At 49.1% G+C, this 17,583-nt stretch overlaps 2 protein-coding genes and 1 pseudogene across 3 annotated transcripts in view; 2 read left to right on the forward strand and 1 right to left on the reverse strand.

The window, feature by feature from the left end:
- LOC116157877 (uncharacterized) overlaps positions 1-17,583 on the forward strand; it is a 696,771-nt gene that overhangs the window by 22,529 nt on the left and 656,659 nt on the right. The window lies entirely within an intron of this gene.
- Positions 44-4,234, forward strand: LOC135323162 (proteasome maturation protein-like; annotated as a pseudogene).
- LOC116157861 (F-box only protein 39-like) lies at positions 9,841-17,575 on the reverse strand. 2 transcript variants are annotated; one of them, XM_064495091.1, is made up of 4 exons: positions 16,658-17,575; positions 12,539-13,644; positions 11,471-11,647; positions 9,841-11,121 (listed from the first exon to the last, which is right to left on the reverse strand). In XM_064495091.1, exons 2-4 carry the CDS (start codon positions 13,562-13,564, stop codon positions 10,993-10,995), a joined length of 1,332 nt encoding a protein of 443 aa, XP_064351161.1. In that variant the 5' UTR covers positions 13,565-13,644; positions 16,658-17,575; the 3' UTR covers positions 9,841-10,992. The 2 variants fall into 2 exon arrangements, with proteins under 2 accessions (XP_064351161.1, XP_064351160.1); XM_064495090.1 differs by lacking the exon at positions 16,658-17,575 and having other exon boundaries at positions 12,539-16,646.

Consider the following 17,583-nt stretch of genomic DNA (forward strand, 5'->3'; position numbering starts at 1 on the left):
CGGGGCCTGTAGGCTGGGCCAGGCTAGGGTTGCCTTGAGGGCAATGGTGCAGGTAAGGGAGCTCTGCAAGGTTTCAAGCAAGGAGAGGACATGAGTTGCTTTACTGCCACGTAGAAGGTGGATTTTAACGGGGTCAGAGCTGTGGTGGGGACTGGAGTTAGGCGTGCACTTAACAGCACTGAAGTAGGGAACGCAGAAACCTGTAGAACCACAAGGAGAAGCTGAGAAATCTATTAATCACAGTGGGGAATTTTAACCTCTGGATGAAGGAGTGCCTCTCTCAGCCCCGCCCCTGTCGCCCTGCAGTTCCCACTTTCTCCCAAGCCCTCTGTCGCCATGCCCCTCCCACCATGCCTCACCCCACCTCTTCGCATCACCTCCCTTTTCTTCCCAGAGCCTTCTGGCCCCTCCCGGCACCTGAATGTCACTGCCAGATCCTCCAGGCCTACTCCAGGCCCTAACATCCTTCCAATGACTAGCCCCCATCCCCAGCTCTCCTGGCCTCTTCCAGGTTCTCCCGATTTACCTCTTCCCTTCCATGTCCCCCACTCACCTCCACAACATTTCTCTTATTCCACCCTGTCTGGAATCTCAGCTCCTTTTCGGTTCCAGTCTCTCTCTGGCAACTCAGATTCCCAAATCATCCCCAGTTCTATTTCATCCAGCTCCCCTAGTCCCTTCCTAACCCTCCCAGACACTCAGTCTTTTAATACCTTCAGCCCCCAGTCCCACCAACTTCCTCCCATTTCCCACACTCCCTGCTGACCCTCCCCTTTGGTCTAGACTGGTTGGAGACTCGTTTTCTAGTTCCTCCCCTGGGACAATGAGCAGATTACTTTGCACCCCTCAAAAGGGCCGTTACACTGAGGCCCTTGGTTTGCCAGAAATGAGTAAAACACAAACAAGGTTTAATGCCACCTCCAACTACCCCTGGACCCAGTGAGGAGGAAAGGCGAGGTCCCCCAGGCCCACTTCCATTTCCTACCCCAAGCAGGATGGGAGCATACGGACTATAGGGTGGGGGCAGGGCCCAACCTGGCAGCCAGGGGAGGGTCCCAGCAGCTGTCACCACACAGACCCAGCCAGAGCATGGAGCCTGCTGCAGCAGGTGGTCAGGGAGCCGGGACCAGAGGGCTCTGTTTTTGGAAGGGTTGTGATTTATCAAGATGCCTAGCCCTGGCTACGCCCCTTCCCATCCATCCTGTCATCACTCAGTTCCTCAAAACTCCCAGCTCCTCCAGCCCTTCCCAGAACCCCCAGGCCTCCTAGCCCCAGCCCTCCTCGCAGTCCCTCTGGTCCTCCACAGGGCTTCCGAGACTCTCCTCCAACTCCATTTCCCCCAGTCCCCTGTACCTCCACTTGGGACAAGGCTAGGGACAAGGAAATCATGGCTTCATGTGTTCTCTGTACAAGGCAGACAGCAGAATAGACACTCCCAGGGGTTGGGTAAAGGGGGAGTTTTTGTTTAAGGGGTTTCTGTTTGGGAAAATGAGACAGTTCTGGAGACAGATGGTAGGGATGGTTGCATAACATTGTGAATGCACTTAATGCCACCTGTAGTTAAATGCTTAAATGCTTAAAATGGTAAGAGCTGTGTGTGTTTTATCACAATGTTAAATTTTTAAATATTTTCCTCTGTGTACAAGAAACAGCTGCTGGCCACTCCCAACCCCACCCAGTCTTCTCCAACTTCCTCTAGTTGCTATTTTGCCCCATCCCTTTCCCCAGGTCTTCCCTGTCCCAGCTCAGCTAAGTCCCCTCCATTCTCCTGGTCCCCCAGCCTCCACAGCTCTCGCTTCCCTCTTATTTTCCCCATTCCTTCCATGACCTCCAGCCCCTCTGAACCCTCCTCCTGCTCTATTCGCTCCCACTATCCCCAGTACCCCTCGATCCCATCGGTTTTTCTCCGCCTGTAAGACACCCTCCCAGTGCTTTCCAGCCCCATCTGCATCGCATCTACCCCTCAATCCAAAAGAATCTGTCTGCCACTCCCCTCCCCAAGTCCACTCAATCACCCTAATTTATTGGTCAAAAGTTTTGATGCATCCCAGGATTTTTTTTTCCATCTCTGGGCTTGTGTGAGTTAGGAACTATGATGGAAACCTGCCTGCAGTGGTTTAAGCAAGCGTCACAGGATGTGAGAAGGGGACCCGCCTGGTCTGAGTATTGACAAGGATCTCAGGACAACAGGTGCCAATGATTCCCACATTCCAGAGTGCCGTAGGACTCCCAGAGCAGGACTTGCAAAGGAGGTGGTTGAGAACCAGTTTTGTGACCCTCAGCTGATCACCTGCTTTGAGCTCACAGAACAGATTGGAGAGGCCAAAAGGTGTTAAAAAAATTAGACGTAGGCTTTCTTTGGAGAGACTTACACAGTAATTCCCATCCCCAACCCCCATGCCCAGCTGTGGGGAAGAGGTGGGCTTGTCTCCCCCCTACCAGTCAGAAGGCTCATACACATACAGTCAGTTAGAGATAGGCCAGGACCTGGGACCCTCTACTGAAGTGCTTGCACTTGCACGTGCACAAACCTCTCCTCAAGCAGCAGAATACGAAGAAACTATTAGGGACTAAAAAAGCTGTACCTGTGCAGTTAGCGCAATTATGAACATCAAGATACAGAAAGGCCATACGCCAAGTACCACTGCTGAGGAGCTGGGAGCAAAAACAGGGGACTGCCCGTGATCCCTGCACACGGCACCGCCAAGGGGGTGGGCAGGCAGCCTAAGCTGAGCCCGCCCCACATTGTTACCCAACTGAAGGAGCCAGCTTGCCCCTCCTCAAGCAAGGAAACCTGGTACTTGTTTCCACTCCCTCCTGCTTGCAGCACGTGTCCCAGGAAAGCCTTGCCTGAATTCCTCATTCAGCTGCTTTTCAATTTCTGTTGATTAAAGAGTCCAGGGACCTGAGTTGGTAACAAATTGATTTTCAGCAAAGGTTGGAAAGTGAAAAGGATCGTCTTTTCTACAAATGGCATTGGAATCACTGGATACCTATATGCAAAAAATAAAATGAACCTTGACCTGTACCTCACACCAACCCCCCAAATTAATTCAAAATTCATCATGGACCTATCTATAAGAGCTAAAACTATAACACTTCTAGAAAATAAAAGGACAAAATCTTTGTGATTCTGGGTTAGGCAAGGATTTCTTAGATAGGAAACAAAGGCAAAATAAGGAACAGAATTTCATCAGAAATAAAAACTTCTGATCTTTAAAAGATGTCATTAAGAAAAATGAAAAGACCAGGCACAGACTGGTAGAACGTATTTGCAAACACATTTATCTGGTAAAGAGCTCCAATATAGAATGTACCAGGAAGTTTTAAAACTCAATAGGAACAGTTTACTTTTTTTAATGGGCAAAAGATTTGAACAGACACTTCACCAAAGAAGATTGGTGAATGGATAACGGGCAAATAAAATGATGTTCAATATCTTTAGACCTTACGGAAATGCAAATTAAAACCACACGAAACGGAAGTGAGGGACCGGGCCAGCTGGCAGTTACAGCATTGAGAGGCTGTGCAGAGCGAGTGGAAGGTGAAAGCCAGAGGGTTTGGAGCTCAGCTAAAGGACAGTATTCCAGTCCCTGAACTTTCAGCAACTGGACCTTCTGAAAGTCATGATCTTCTTCAGGAAGATTTTTCTTCTGGGAAAAATGAACTTTTGCCCTGTCAGACATCCTCTTGCATTATCAGACAAAAATTTCCTGCTCAACCAAGAAAAAAGTGAATTTTTCCCACACTGAGAAACAAACAGGGTCTATTTACGTCATTAAAATTACAAATGGAATTCAAAGCAATGCGGCAGGCTCTGCGTCTTCCATTTCATCCAAGCTCAGACCTTTCACTGGGTATTTTGAGGGGTAATGATGAGACTGTTGGATTGGAAGATATTTTTAAGGACACATCACACAGTGAACTGATGGGAGAGCTGCACTTGACAGTGGAATATAAACTCAGTTTACTGGGATTCAGTGTGCTGTTTATGAAAATAGAGGGGATGCATCTTCTTTATATTTGTTTTTTACTATAATTTCATGTGCACAACATTAAAAGTACAGACATGTGGGGGGAAAAACCCACATAAGATACCACTATACACATACACTAGGGTGGCTACATTAAAAAAAAAAAAGCCAACAATACTATGTGTTGCCAGGAATATAGAGCAACTGGAACTTTCATTCATTGCTGGTGGGAATGCAAAATGATAGTCACTCTGGAAAATAATTTGGTAGTTTTTTTTTTTTTAAATCAAGTTAACCATACACTTACCATATGACCCAGAAATTCCACACTTCGATACTTATTTAAGAGGAATAAAAGCACATATCCACACAGAGATGTGTATACACGTTTATATCCGCTATATTTATAATGATAAAAATTTGGAAACAACCTAATTCTATAATTGGGTGAATAAGTAAACTGTAGTGTATAGATAAAATGAACACTACTCAGTGATAAAGAGAAAAATTAGTAATACAAGCAAAGATATGAATGGTTCGCAAAGACTATGCTAAGTGAGAGAAATCAGATATGAATGAGTGTATGTTGTGTGATTCCATTTATAATATGTAAATCCTTAAAACACGATTCCTTTGGAGAAGGAAAACGGATCAGGATAGAAATCAGATTGGTGGTTGCTAAGGGCCAGAGGTAAGAGGTGAGGCAAAGGACACAACGAACGATTTTAGTCGACAGACTTGTTCTTTATCCTGATTGTGGTGCTGGTTAGTGGTGGTAGATAGTAACATTGGTGAATTTTACTTCATGTAAATTTTATCTTAATGAATCTGATTTTAAAAATAGATTGCATGACAGACTTGCTGGCTACCACTGGTCTTGACAGTAAAGTGAAGGCAGTTTGCTGCACTGGAAACTGGTTCCCCTAAAATCTGTTGGGAGGAAAAGACGTGTGACTGCTGTGTACCAGACATGAGCTGTGGCAGAGCGAGTGGCATAGAGCGTGATAAAACCTGGCCAAGGGCGCCACCTGGAGGGCAGCTGAGGCCTTAGCAGCAGGAAGCTGAAGCCTAGGCTGCCTGTGAGTGTAGGGGAGGTCAGACCAAGGGACTCACCTGTGGTGAGAGACCCCAATAATGGTGTGGGCTAGCAGATTTGGGAAGAACTTACAAAGGGGCCCCACTAGGTGAGGAGTCAGCTTTATACACATACCAGACCCGACGAGATGCTGTGGTACTAGGGCTCATGGCACCAGTCAGAATAAGACCTTTCTTGCCCCTTTCCTCCCCTTCTCCCCAGCGTCAGCTCTGGAGGAAGGAAAATCAGCCTAGTGAGTGAGAAAGAGAGTCTCAGGGTGTATGAGCAGTAGGGGAGGGGAAATAGGAGTTTATCTCACACACACACACACATACACACACACTCACTCACTCTTTTTCCTGTTGCATACGGCCTATCCAAAATAGATCAGGTATTGAGATCCCTTAAAAAACTAAAAATAGACTTACCCTATGATCCAACAATCCCACTCCTGGGCATATATCTGGAGGGACCTCTAATTTGAAAAGACACATACACCCCAATGTTCATAGCAGCACTATATACAATAGCCAAGACATGGAAGCAGCCTAAATGTCCATCAACAGATGACTGGATAAGGAAGTTGTGGTATATTTATACAATGGAATACTACTCAGCCATAAAAAACCAAGTAACACCATTTACAGCAACATGGATGGACCTGGAGATTATCATACAGTACACTGTATGTATCATTACTTACAGTGAAGGAAGCCAGAAAGAGAAAAAAAAATACCACCTGATATCACTTATACATGGAATCTAAAAAAATGACACAAATGAACTTATTCACAAAACAGAAAGAGACTCACAGACATAGGAAACAAACTTATGGTGACCAGGGGAGATGGAGGGGGGGTGGAGGGATAAAAGGGAGTTCTGGATTTGCAGATACCAACTACTATATATAAAATAGATAAACACCAAGGGCCTACTGTATAGCACAAGGAACTATATTGACTACCTTGTGATATAGCCTATAATGAAAAAGAATATGAAAAGGAATATATATATATATATATATATATAAAACTGAATCACTATGCTGTACACCAGAAATTAACACATTGTAAATCAACTATTCTTCAATTAAATTAATAAATAAACAAAAAGCATATGCAGAGTCAAGAAACAAAACAAAACAAAAACACAGATGGGGAAGGTACAAGGGAGATGTTTTTCTCAAACTTTTAATTATTTTTTGGCTTGTACTTTTTTGCATTTTTAATTGTGGTAAAACATAACATAAAATTTACCATTTTAACCATTTTTAAATGTATAATTCCGTGGCACCAAATACACTAACATTGTTATAAATCCATCTCTAGAAGATTTTCATCATCCCCAGTGGAAACCCCATGCCCACCAAACAATAACTCCCCATTAGCCCCGGCCCACCGCCCCTGGCAAGCACTAATCTATCCTCCATCTCCATTAATTTGACCATTCTGTATAGTTTTTAAAATTGCAATTACTGAAATGAGACTTTTAGAACTTGAAGTGACCTAGGAATTTTTTTGCCAAAGGAGAGTGTCCAAAAAACCCCGTCTCTGTATTCAGTTCAAAAGGGTGATAATGAACCACCCCCACGGAACAAGTCTGAATGAAGACTGGGAGGCAAAAATCAAGCTTCCTTATGATGGTCCCCTGTGGGCAGTACTGGATCAACCTCACACTCACAAACAAGGGGCTTCTTTTACTCATAGGAGGAGAAATCTAGAGATACACAGGTCAGACGAGAAGATATTTGCAAACAACATAGCCAATAGGGGTTGGTATCTGAAATATACACAGAACTCATCCAACTCAGTATCAAAAAAGTAAACAACCCAGTTTAAAAATGGACAGAGGATCTGAATAAACATTTGCCCAAAGAAGACACACAGATGGCCAACAGGCACATGAAAAGATGCTCGACATCTCTAATCATCAGGACAATGCAAATCAAAACCACAACGAGATACCACCTCACGCCTGTTACAATGGCTATGATCATAAAGACAAGAAACAACCAGTGTTGGCAAGGATGGAGAGGAACGGGAACTTCCACGCACCATTCGTGGGAATGTAAAATGGTGTAGCCACTATAGAGGTTCCTCAAAAAAACCCTAAAAATGGAACCACCATATGATCCAGCAATTCCACTTCTGGGTGTTTACCGGAAGAAAACAAAAACAGTAATTCAAAAAGATATATACACCCCTATATTCATTGCAGCATTATTTACAATAACCCAGACACTGACACAAACCAAGTGCCCATCAACAGATGATTGGTTTGAGAAGATGCAGCGCCCGCGCTCGCACGCACACACACACACACACACACAATGGAATCCTATTCAGCCATAAAAAAAAGAGTGAAATCTTGCCGCTTGTGACAACATAGATGGACCTAGAGGGTATTATGCTAAGTGAAATAAGTCAGACAGAGGGAGACAAATACTTACACGTGGAATCTAAAAAACAAAACAGAAACAGTGTCATAGATATAGAGAACAAACGGGTGACTGCCAGAGGGGAGGAGAGTGGAAGAACGGACAAAACAGGTGAAAGGGATTAAGAGGCACAGATTTCCTGCTATAAAAGAAATAATTCATGGGATGTAATGTACAGCGGGTCCTAGGGAAGCACAGATGGAAAACCACTCACCTTATCCACTGTCCTCATTGTACAAGATGGGAAGACTGAGGCTTGGGAAGCAGCAGGGGTGGGCACCCAGCGGTCTGGGGCAGAGGTGGCAGTCCTCACAGGCTCCAGCCCTTACAGAGAGCTCTCCTGTCCAGCAAGAGCGCTTTACAATTTCTAATGCGTTCTCACTGACAGGATCTCAAACAGTGAAACTAGGGCCTCTCCCCCGCCCCCACCTCCGAGCCAGTCCCACCAAAGCCGCATCTCTAGGGGCTCAGCAAGGACGTGGCGCCTCTGGGCGTGGGGCCCGGCAGGGTGACGGTGGTGGCCACTCGAACCCCATGGAGGTTGTTACAATTTCCAGGACCTGGGTTGATCACTCTGTTCGGACTGGATGAGACCTCACCTCATCTGGACTCCTTAATGGGCCCGGCAGGTGAGCAGAACCCCAGTCGGTGACAGGTGCCTCACCTGAACCGGACAACAGCAACACGGGACAAAGGCCTTAACAGGTGAGCGGAGCCCGGTCGACAGGAGGTGGAAGCAGCGGGCCTGCCGGTGCTTGCTCATCGTTTCTGCTGGGTCTTGATCTCAGAAGATAGAAATGGTAGCATAACAGACCACGTTTGGCCAGTGAGAAGTGCCCAGCACCCCCTGGTTAGATTTACTGTCCGCTTAGAGAAGGCCTGTGTACATAAAATGAAAACGATGCTTGCGACGTTGCCCCCGAATTTTCAAAAGAAAACTTGCTACATCGAGGCCTTCTAGGTGTAAAGAAGCTGCCCACGTAGGATGAAGTCGAGGTAGAAAATTGCACTTTGAGTAAGTGGCCATTTGCTTTTTTTTTTTAAAGAATCATAGAAAAGAAGTGTCTTTTGGAAATGACTTTTCAAAAACAAAAAACTGCCTTTTTATTGTCAATTTGCCTGGGGTAACAGTTTACACTTTGGTTTGATCACAGCCCTACTTTCCTCCTGCGCTGGGAAATTCAGAGGAATTGGCCCCAGTCATTTGGTGGCCTACAGCTCAAGGCGGCCCTGGGGAGTCAGAATGCGTTTCCTGGTCATAAGTACCAGACAGGACATGCCAGGCTCTCCTGGGTGTTTCTGCAAAAACCTGGGTGCTCTTCGCGGACCCTCCCCCGGGTGAGGCGGGTGGGAGGCATCTTGCCCCGGGCTGCGGGAGGTGGGCGGGCGTGGACAAGCTGTCACACAGCGAGGCCACAGGGCTGTGTCTCCACCTGCCGCTGTGCCTCTGACTGCAGTAATTTAAAAAGTGAACACCTGTTAAAAATCCGTGGGTTCGGAAACCTAGTGTGTTCTGCATTTCCCCCCAGGACGCTCGCAGTCTTGATCCTGTTTTGATTCCTCCGGGAGCAGGGGAGTCTGTGCCGTAGTTCTCTGCGTGGTCCGCGGAATCTTCAAGGGTCCTTGAGACCTTTATTCAGGAGATCCACTAACAGCAAGAGAGGATGTGCCTTTCTGACTCTCATTCTTTCTGGAGTTTTCCGGAGGCCCCACCAGGTGTGACGTTACCACAGGCTGCAGAAGCAGGGGTGAGAACCCAGCCGTCTGCTATTAAGCCGGACAGGCAAGGGATTGGCAAGACTGTAAAACGAAACCACTCTTTTATGGAAAACAGGCTCATAAAAATGTTACTTATGTTAACATGTTTTCCACAAAAGAGTCCTCTACACGTAGATTCTGTGTTTGGGGATGAGCGGAAACTAACCAGAACTGGTTCACACTATGAGCAAAGTATTATACCAGTCAGTCAGTCAGTCTCCCAGGTGGTCTGAATTCCAGCTGAAGCTTCCCTCTCCCCTCGAGCAAGCTGCCTCCTCTCTGGCCCACGGGCACTGGATGGTTCCCAAGAACTCCTCCTGGTTCAGCATATTAAGTCTCTTCAAGGTCTTCTCCCATGAGACCTGGGAGCTCCCCTCAGATGGGGACCCCACTCCCCTCGCCAGTGTCGGTCTTCTCTGAATGTTCAGGAAACAGGAACCATAGGCACGCACTGTAGGGACATTCAGGTGAGACCGTGACTGTGGAAAAGCTGTGGACACGGAAAAGCACCAGATACACATGAACTTTAACAAAGACCTGAAAAGCTAAGCATAAATATGGACACCACATACCAAAGATGAGACAAAAGTCTGAAATGAGATGCTTGTCAAAAGTATTCTGAGACTTTATTAATTCATACCTATTGAAGAAAAAAAAAACCCTATATACAGCTATGTGCACAAAACTCGAAAGACCAGAAGCAATACATCTCTCTGGCGTGGGCCTTACCATTACTCCTTATTTAAAACACACTAGATTTCCCCATGACTATAAAAATGACATGGTCATTGTAGAAAATTTGAAAAATAGGAGAAAGCATAAGAAGGAAAATAAAAATCACCCATAATCCCACCACTCAGAGATAACTTAACATTTTTGGTGTATCTCTTCTATGCTTAAAAAAAAAAACACTTTATATGTGTTTTACACGATTGACGTCACACTAAATACAGTTTTGTGTCCTGCTTTTTTCACTTCGCATGGCATTAGGAACATCTCCCCATGACGTTACAAATTCTTGGTGAATATGAATGCACCGGCCATTTGTTCAGCCCCACGTGAGGACTGGGCGTTCACCCCGGGCTGGGCACCATGCTGCCTGTATGGGGAATAAATAGAAGAGACGCCTGAAAAGCAGGTGTGGGATTGCTGAGTCCACAGCACAGATGAATTCGGGGCTGATCTCCTTCCCTGGGAGGGAGTCCGGCTCCGAGCAGGATTTCCCTGCTTCACATGAGGGCTTGCTGGCAGGTTCATTCATCTGAGGTCAGGCCTGGCCAAGGTCTGTGTCACGAGGCTCTGACACAAAGGTCAGCCAGGATAGGGAGCATTTCTGAACTGACAGTGTCAGTCAGTGGAAAACGCGGCTCTGCTTGCTCCCCGGCTAGTTAGTTAACTCCTTTTCAGGAGCGAGGTTAGCAGGAGTCAGGGTCCTCTAGAAAGACCCTGCTCCGAGCAGCTTTGGGCTTTCAGCTCCGTGGCTGAGCGAGGGTCAAAAAGCAAGAGCAAATGAGAAAAAGAGAAATCACCACGGATGGTTGGTAAAGGTAGCACTTTAAAGTCACCTGGGGTCTTCACGTGACCAGCAGTCCCAGACGTTGCTGGGGTGTCATGGTGGTGTGAAACTGGCAACAAGGAGAGAGACGAGAAAAGGGGGTGGGGCTAGGGGATGCCCCAAGTGTCGTTCTACGTGGACCAGATTGTCAAGTTCAAAGTGCTCCTAGCTTTCTTCCTGTGGAGAGCGCTCCTTACATCATGGGGTAGGCGATGACAAAATAGTTAAGCTCTGAATCGATCAGCTTTCTGTACTTCCTGTAAATTTCCCGCAGTGTCCTGTCCTCTTCATTCGTCTCACATCTGTTTGTGTAAATTCTCACCTGTGCAGAGAGAGAAACACCCCCGCATGCACGTGCACGCACACACACACACAGTGACTACATCATCCAGGCCCCAAAGACAGTCCGGTGACGGACACGTACAGTTGTTGGCAGAATCAGGAAAAACCTAAACCCAACTAGTAAGGATGAAATCTCCAGATTCCTTTCCATGAAATTGTTCATTTCCAACAGACAGACTCATGAGATGTCCGTCCCCCCACTCCTCTGACGCCCTGCCTCATCCCCGACCTTTGTCCCAGAGCAGGAGCACTGTGGCTGGACGCCTCCCACCCTGGGGCCGGATGCCCCTGCCCCAACCCCGTGGAACCCCCCTGGGGGTGGCTCTTACCTTGAGTGTGCGCAGAGCACACTGCCCTTCTTCCTGACTCTTCAGGATCCGTTCCACAAACTTAACATCGAGGAAAGCCCAGATTTTGAAATAAAACAACTTCCTGCAGGATAAGATGAGGAGGTGCAGCTCCTCGTCCAGAGACTCATGGTTGTTGTTGAACTCAAAAGTTAGCTTCTGGAAAAGTGCCAGAGGGGAAGACAGATGTGGGCAGAGATGCTGGGACTGGCTGGATTGTTCCATAACACCTCATGACCCACCTTTGGCCAGATAGCCATGTGGAAAAGGAACACTGGACATGCTGTCGTCAGAGGAAGGGATTTGGGAATGAAAGGATCTTAACCACATTTGCAAAACTTGGAGTTTGGGGGCAATGTATCTGGAGTCTGGAGACCAAGGTGCTGGTCCCAGCCTGGCGGTAGACCAGCCGGGTGACTGGGAGTGGGGGGGTGCCCAGACCTCCATTTCTTCTGAGGAAGGGTAGCAGTGGCGTCTGCCTGTGCACTTCAGGGCTGTCTGAGTGCTAATGAGCCCTTAGCATTCTGTAATCCCTCTCTGTAAGTAGGGGTATTTATGCCTGTGAACATTAATCATAAGCCTTCTGTGAGGTCCTTAGGAGGGACAGAATGATCGTGATTTTATAGATGGTGAGCCGCCAGGTTAGAGAACAGCCCGCCCCTCTGAGCTCTTCAGTGCTTTGGGTCGGATTTGGCTTTTTGTCTGGTTCAGAGTCACACTTTCCTGTGCGCTGCTGTGACCAGGTGGAAGGGTGGGAGGGGCTGCTGGCCTGCTGCTCACCTGTAGGGGCGCCTCGTTGCTCAGCCTCGCCGCACTGAGCTGGGGGATAGAGGGCCTTCCTTGGCTGTCAGCCAATTAGGAATTGGTTCCACGTACAGGAAGTGAGCAGTAGCTTTTGTCCTCTGCTGTAGTCTTGGGGGACCAGGGGAGGCTTAGTCTGGTGACATGTTCCAGGACTTCAACTTGAGATTGAGTGAGTGTGTGTGAGCCCAGCCAAGAGCAGACAGCCGTCACTCCTCACAAGCCCCCCGGCCCTCAGGGCATACCTACCTGCAGGGTGTGCCGGAAGGTGGGCAGGAGGTCCGTCAGAGTGGGCCTCATGGACCAGTCCGGGTCGCTGAAGTAGCAGCTCCTCAGGCTGATGCTCCTGACCGGGATCTCCTGCAGGAGGATCCGGGCCAAGCGCTCGTGCTTCATGACTCGCTCAAAGAAGAAGTTCACCTTGAGGCTGGTGGCGTGCCTGGCCAGCTTGGCCCAGGACATGCCCCAGATGACCTGGCTGTGGGGGTCATGGACGTGGCACTTCACGTTCATGGTCCAGAGGGTACCGGCATTGTTCTCACACAAGTTCTCCAGCAGCTCATCGGAGATGCAGTTGTAGTTGAGGGTCAGGGACACGAGGCTGCGGAACGTGGCCATGGTCTTGTGGAACTGGAGGCTGCTGTAGACGGCGAGGTGGTGACTGAAGTAGTCCTCGATGTTGAGCTCCGACACCATGCTCTTGCTCCTTAAGTAGCTCAGGGAGTTGAGCACGTGGCAGCCTTGCTCCACGGTGAGCCTGGCCCCCTTCAGGTTGAGATAATCCAGGTGTTTGCCCATCTTCTTCAAGAAGAAGCTCAGGCTTTTGATGAACGAGCTCCTGATGCTGTTCCTCCAGACCAGGCGGTCCAGTTCCAGGTGCTGGATGGAGAGAGACTTCAGGCGGTTGTTACTCTTGCCCAGATATGAGAGAAGCCCTCGCATGGTGACCTGGAACTTCTTGGTTAGGACAGCGTTGTAAGGATTCAGGAATTTGATCTCCAGGTGCTCCAGATAATGACCAAATTTCTTCACATACCAAAGAGCCGACTCGAATTCAGACGCGTGTACCCTGGAAGGTCTCCCACTGAACGTGATGGTTCTGTATCGCCAGAGATCAGCTGAATACATCATCTGGTTCCACTTTCTGCAGACAAGGGCTGCTCTGGACCTGTCCCTGTCTCCCAGCCACCAGAAAACACGACGCAGGCACACATCGGGCAGAGCGGCCCAGCAGCTCTGGTCTTGAGGCTGGATCAGTTGGCTTTCTTCGTCCATCAAGGAACCAGGATGTCCACTACAGCTGAGTGGTAGGCAGGGCTTCCAAAAATGAGGAGAGAAAAGCAATCACTTGTTTTCTGCGGAGAGTGAAAAGGAAGAGCCATTACCTGCCAAACACCTATTAAATAAACCCAATGGAACAAACTTGCACCATTGGCGCCATGTGTAGGTACTGTGCTGGTGCAGGGGGTGCAATAATTAATCCACCAAGCAGTGAACACCTGCAAGAATTCACAGCCTATTGGGGGTCCATCAGGTACACAGACCAGGACTCAATTACAACCCTGTGGGAGAAGTGAAAAGCTTCAGGCATATTCATGGCGCAGGGTAGCGAAAACAAGGGGTGATTAGTTTTGTCTAGGTAAGGAGGAAGTAAAGAAGGCTGCTCAGAGGAGGTGGCATCTGAGCTGGGTTTGGTAGGGTGAGTAGGATTTGCAAGGCAGACCAGGTTGGTGGTGGAGGAACTGGTATACTCCAGGCAGAGGGACTAAGACGTGCAAAGCCACAGAACTGTGAGCGTATCTGATGTGTTCACACTGTTTGCAACTTAACTTGTGACGGGCAGGGAGTGATGGAATTGGAGCTGAAACAGTGGGAGGTACTGGTTCAAGGGCATCATTCTAAATGCCCTGAATGATACGATAAAGGCTGTGTCCTTGATGGATACCCACTGTCTCCTCTTCTCAAGACTTTAGAATCTGACATCGTCTCTGGATGAGAATCATTGTGTTGGGCGCCATTGCTGTTGGCTGTGTTTATATTGGAAAGGTATAGCAGCAGAAGAAGGATGGAGAACCTCAGCTGAGGCCAGGGAAGATGGAAGGATCACTCATCCAGAAGTGATGTGGTCAGTCTTGAGGTGTAGAAAGGATACTCAGGGGGAGTGGAGGAAGGATGTTTCAGAGCAGAGTCCAGGCTCAAAGCCTTGGACTAAAGCAGCATTATAGTGGGAGTGGGGGTGGGCTTGCGAGTTCTTTGGTAACTGGTGAATATAGAACTAGGAGGACTGGAAGGTCTCTGACTTGGCAGTTGGATTGTAGGTGGTACGCCAGCCAGGGTAGGAAGTCCCAGGGGAGAGCTGGGCTCAGGCCCCACCTGACACATTGAGCCCTGGGTCAGACTTTTCACAACCATCCACTGTAATCTTCATGGCTTTGCTTTCAATGTTTCCCCTGTCTGAGAGCTCTCCTCCCTTTCTTTACCTCTCCCCAAGCCCCATTCTCTAAGGTTCAAGCCCTAGCACTCCATAAAGCTTGTATTGGTTTCTCTACCAAGTGGCCCAAGATTATTTACCATGGCTCATAAAAACTTAGAGCTGGAAGAGATCTGAGAATTGATTTTTTTTTTAAACAGGTGGAAACTGGGCCCAGAGAAGTGACGGGGCTTGCCTATGTTCACACAGCAAATTAGTAACAGGGCCCAGGTTAGACCTGAGCTTTCTCTTGTTTCTCTTGTATTTTTTCCCTACCTCCACTTTTCAGGCCTTGGGTGCATGGGGACAAATTAATCTTTCTTTTTTCTTTTTTTTTTCCAGTTCAGGAAAGACACTTGTCTGGATAAGACCTCTCTTTGATTCTAGTTATTTATTTCCTTTTAACTCTGTCCCACTCCATTGTTCCACACCATAGTCAACTATTCCATGTGTTTGATGTGCTTCTTTTTGTGTGTGGCTTGCCAAACGTGCATTCAGTATTTGTAAACGTCATTCATGTTGCCCTGTGTACGTCTCACCCACTGGATCTGTCATCTGAGTAAGCCCCTTTGTAGGGATCCCCGCCCTTCTCCTATCCACTTCCCCCATGATGGACCCCCAGGCCTCTTCCAGCTCACCCCCAGCACCACAGTGGCAGTGAGCATCCTCAAGGGAGCTCCTGCAGGCAAGCTCCTGTAGGGGACTTACTTTTGGGGTCTTCTCCCATGCCTTTGTCCTCACTACCCTGTCATCATCTACTGAACAGTTTGGCTCGTGCCTCCAGCTGGCCCTCCCATCTCCCATCCAGACAGACTTCCACATGGGAATTGGCAGCAGCCTGCCTGTCCCCACCCAGGACACAGGGCTCCAGTGGGCTCAGCCTGCCCCCTTCTCTTTCCCCTTTCTCAGTGTCCACCCCTTAGTATAGTCTGTGTCTAAGCCTGTCTCTCTCACAAAACCCACACACTCCTTGAGACTAGGGGCAGCCTCATTTTTCTTTTGAGGAGGTACTTAAACATTTAACTGATGAGGAAATAAGGTTGTGTCTTCAATCACATACAAACTACCCGAGGCTAGGGGACTCCACAGCACTTAGCAAGGAGCAAGGTACCTAAGAAAAACTAAAGCAGTCTGAAAGCTGATCAAACGAAGCCCTTTGCCCCAGCAAGGTCATGGGTCAGAATTATCAGACACTTTAAGTCATAGGGTAGGGTTGGGAGAATATCTTTGGTGGGCTGGGAAAGGTGTCGCAAGTGGTCCAAAAGTCATATGCCATTACCTGGACCCCCCTCCCCCCACACCCCTCTCCCCTGTGCCAGAGGCAGTGAGTGTAGTAGGTTAGATCCTGGTTCTGTCAACTGCTGTATGTGACCTTAAGGCAAATTAGTCAATTTCTTTGTGTCTTAGTCTCCACATCTGTAAATAGGGGTAATAATAGTACCTTCCTCCTTGTACTGGGGGAGTTAAATGGGCTGATATATGGAAAGCACCAGAACAGTGCCTGGCACATAGTAAATGTTATACAAATGTTTGCTGCCATCAGAGAGTTAGTGCCAAGGTGCTTCTGCAACACCCCTGTATGAAGGTCTGAACACACTCATTTCACAAGTGGGGAAACAGAGGTGTTAGAAGGGTAGGGAAGTGTCCCTGTGAGATGGCGTGGTAAGTGGGGAGATGGGATTCGAACCCAGCCTGAGAACGCTCCAACCCAGGCTTGGTTCATTACGTCACACAGCTGTCAATCCTGGAAGGAAACCTGGGTGTCCGATCGATCGCTGGGACAGGAGAGGTGGCCCGGAAGCCTCCCGGGGGAGGCGGGGGAGGAGGGCAGCCCACCCCTCCCCGCGGGGTTCTCGGGGCGTCCAGACCACCCACCCCCAGCCCGCACCGCCAGTTACCGTTCGCTGCGCCCCGCTGCTCCGGCTGCAGGGACCTCGAGCGCCGGCCTGTCCCGCCCGCGCCGCCTCTGCCCCGACTCTAACTCCGCCACCGCGGGGTCCGCGCCCGGGGCCCCCGTTGAGGCTAAAGGCCGAGTGGCCCCGCCTTTGTGACGCGCCGCCACCTGCGGGGCTCTGCGCATCCCCAAGGCCGCGGGGCCCAAACCTGGGGTGACCAGCCCAGCCGATGGTGCGCGGGGGTGGGGGGTGGCCAAGACGAGTCCGCGCGCAGAATTTCCCGAAGGCGCCCTGGCTGGGGGGCCGGGAGGCAGGAAGCTCAACCCCACATCCGCTGCCTGTCCCTCTTCCTGCGAGGAAGAGGTTCTGCCCCAGACTTGGGGCTCAGGCCCGCGCTGTCGTCACCTTCCCCGTCCGGACCCAGCCCTGGGGTTCTGTCCTGTCCGGGGGACCCAGCGAGCACGCTTCTCTTTGGGAAAGCACGGCAGAGCGCTCTGCCTCGGCTTCCACTCCCCCCACCCTGGCCCCCTTAGACAGGGTTCCCAATGAGAGCCTTAAGCAAACCTGTCTTAGCGATGTGACAAGGCTTGAGAACCACTCCACCTCTCCAGTTTTGGGAGGGTAGGGCTCACCTAACCACCCACTGTCTTGGGCCCTTCCCTCCCTGGTAAGGGCTGGTGCCCCAACTGGTCTCCCCAAAGGCCAGGCAGAAAGGTAGGGGTGTGCTGTTTGCTGGGAGGTCGGTTGCATCTCAAGGTGTCTCCCAGCTGCTGTCCCTGCCAACAGCCTTCAGGGGCACCCTTTTGCGCCCTTACCTGGCCTTCACCTGCCACCCAGCCTCACTTTTTTCTTCCTCCTGCCTTCTTTCTTTTTTTCTGCCACCCACTCCCCTTTCCTTGTGTACTGCCTCACCCCACCATCACCAACCC

Source organism: Camelus dromedarius, chromosome 16 (assembly GCF_036321535.1).
Source record: "Camelus dromedarius isolate mCamDro1 chromosome 16, mCamDro1.pat, whole genome shotgun sequence".
Taxonomy (NCBI): domain Eukaryota; kingdom Metazoa; phylum Chordata; class Mammalia; order Artiodactyla; family Camelidae; genus Camelus; species Camelus dromedarius.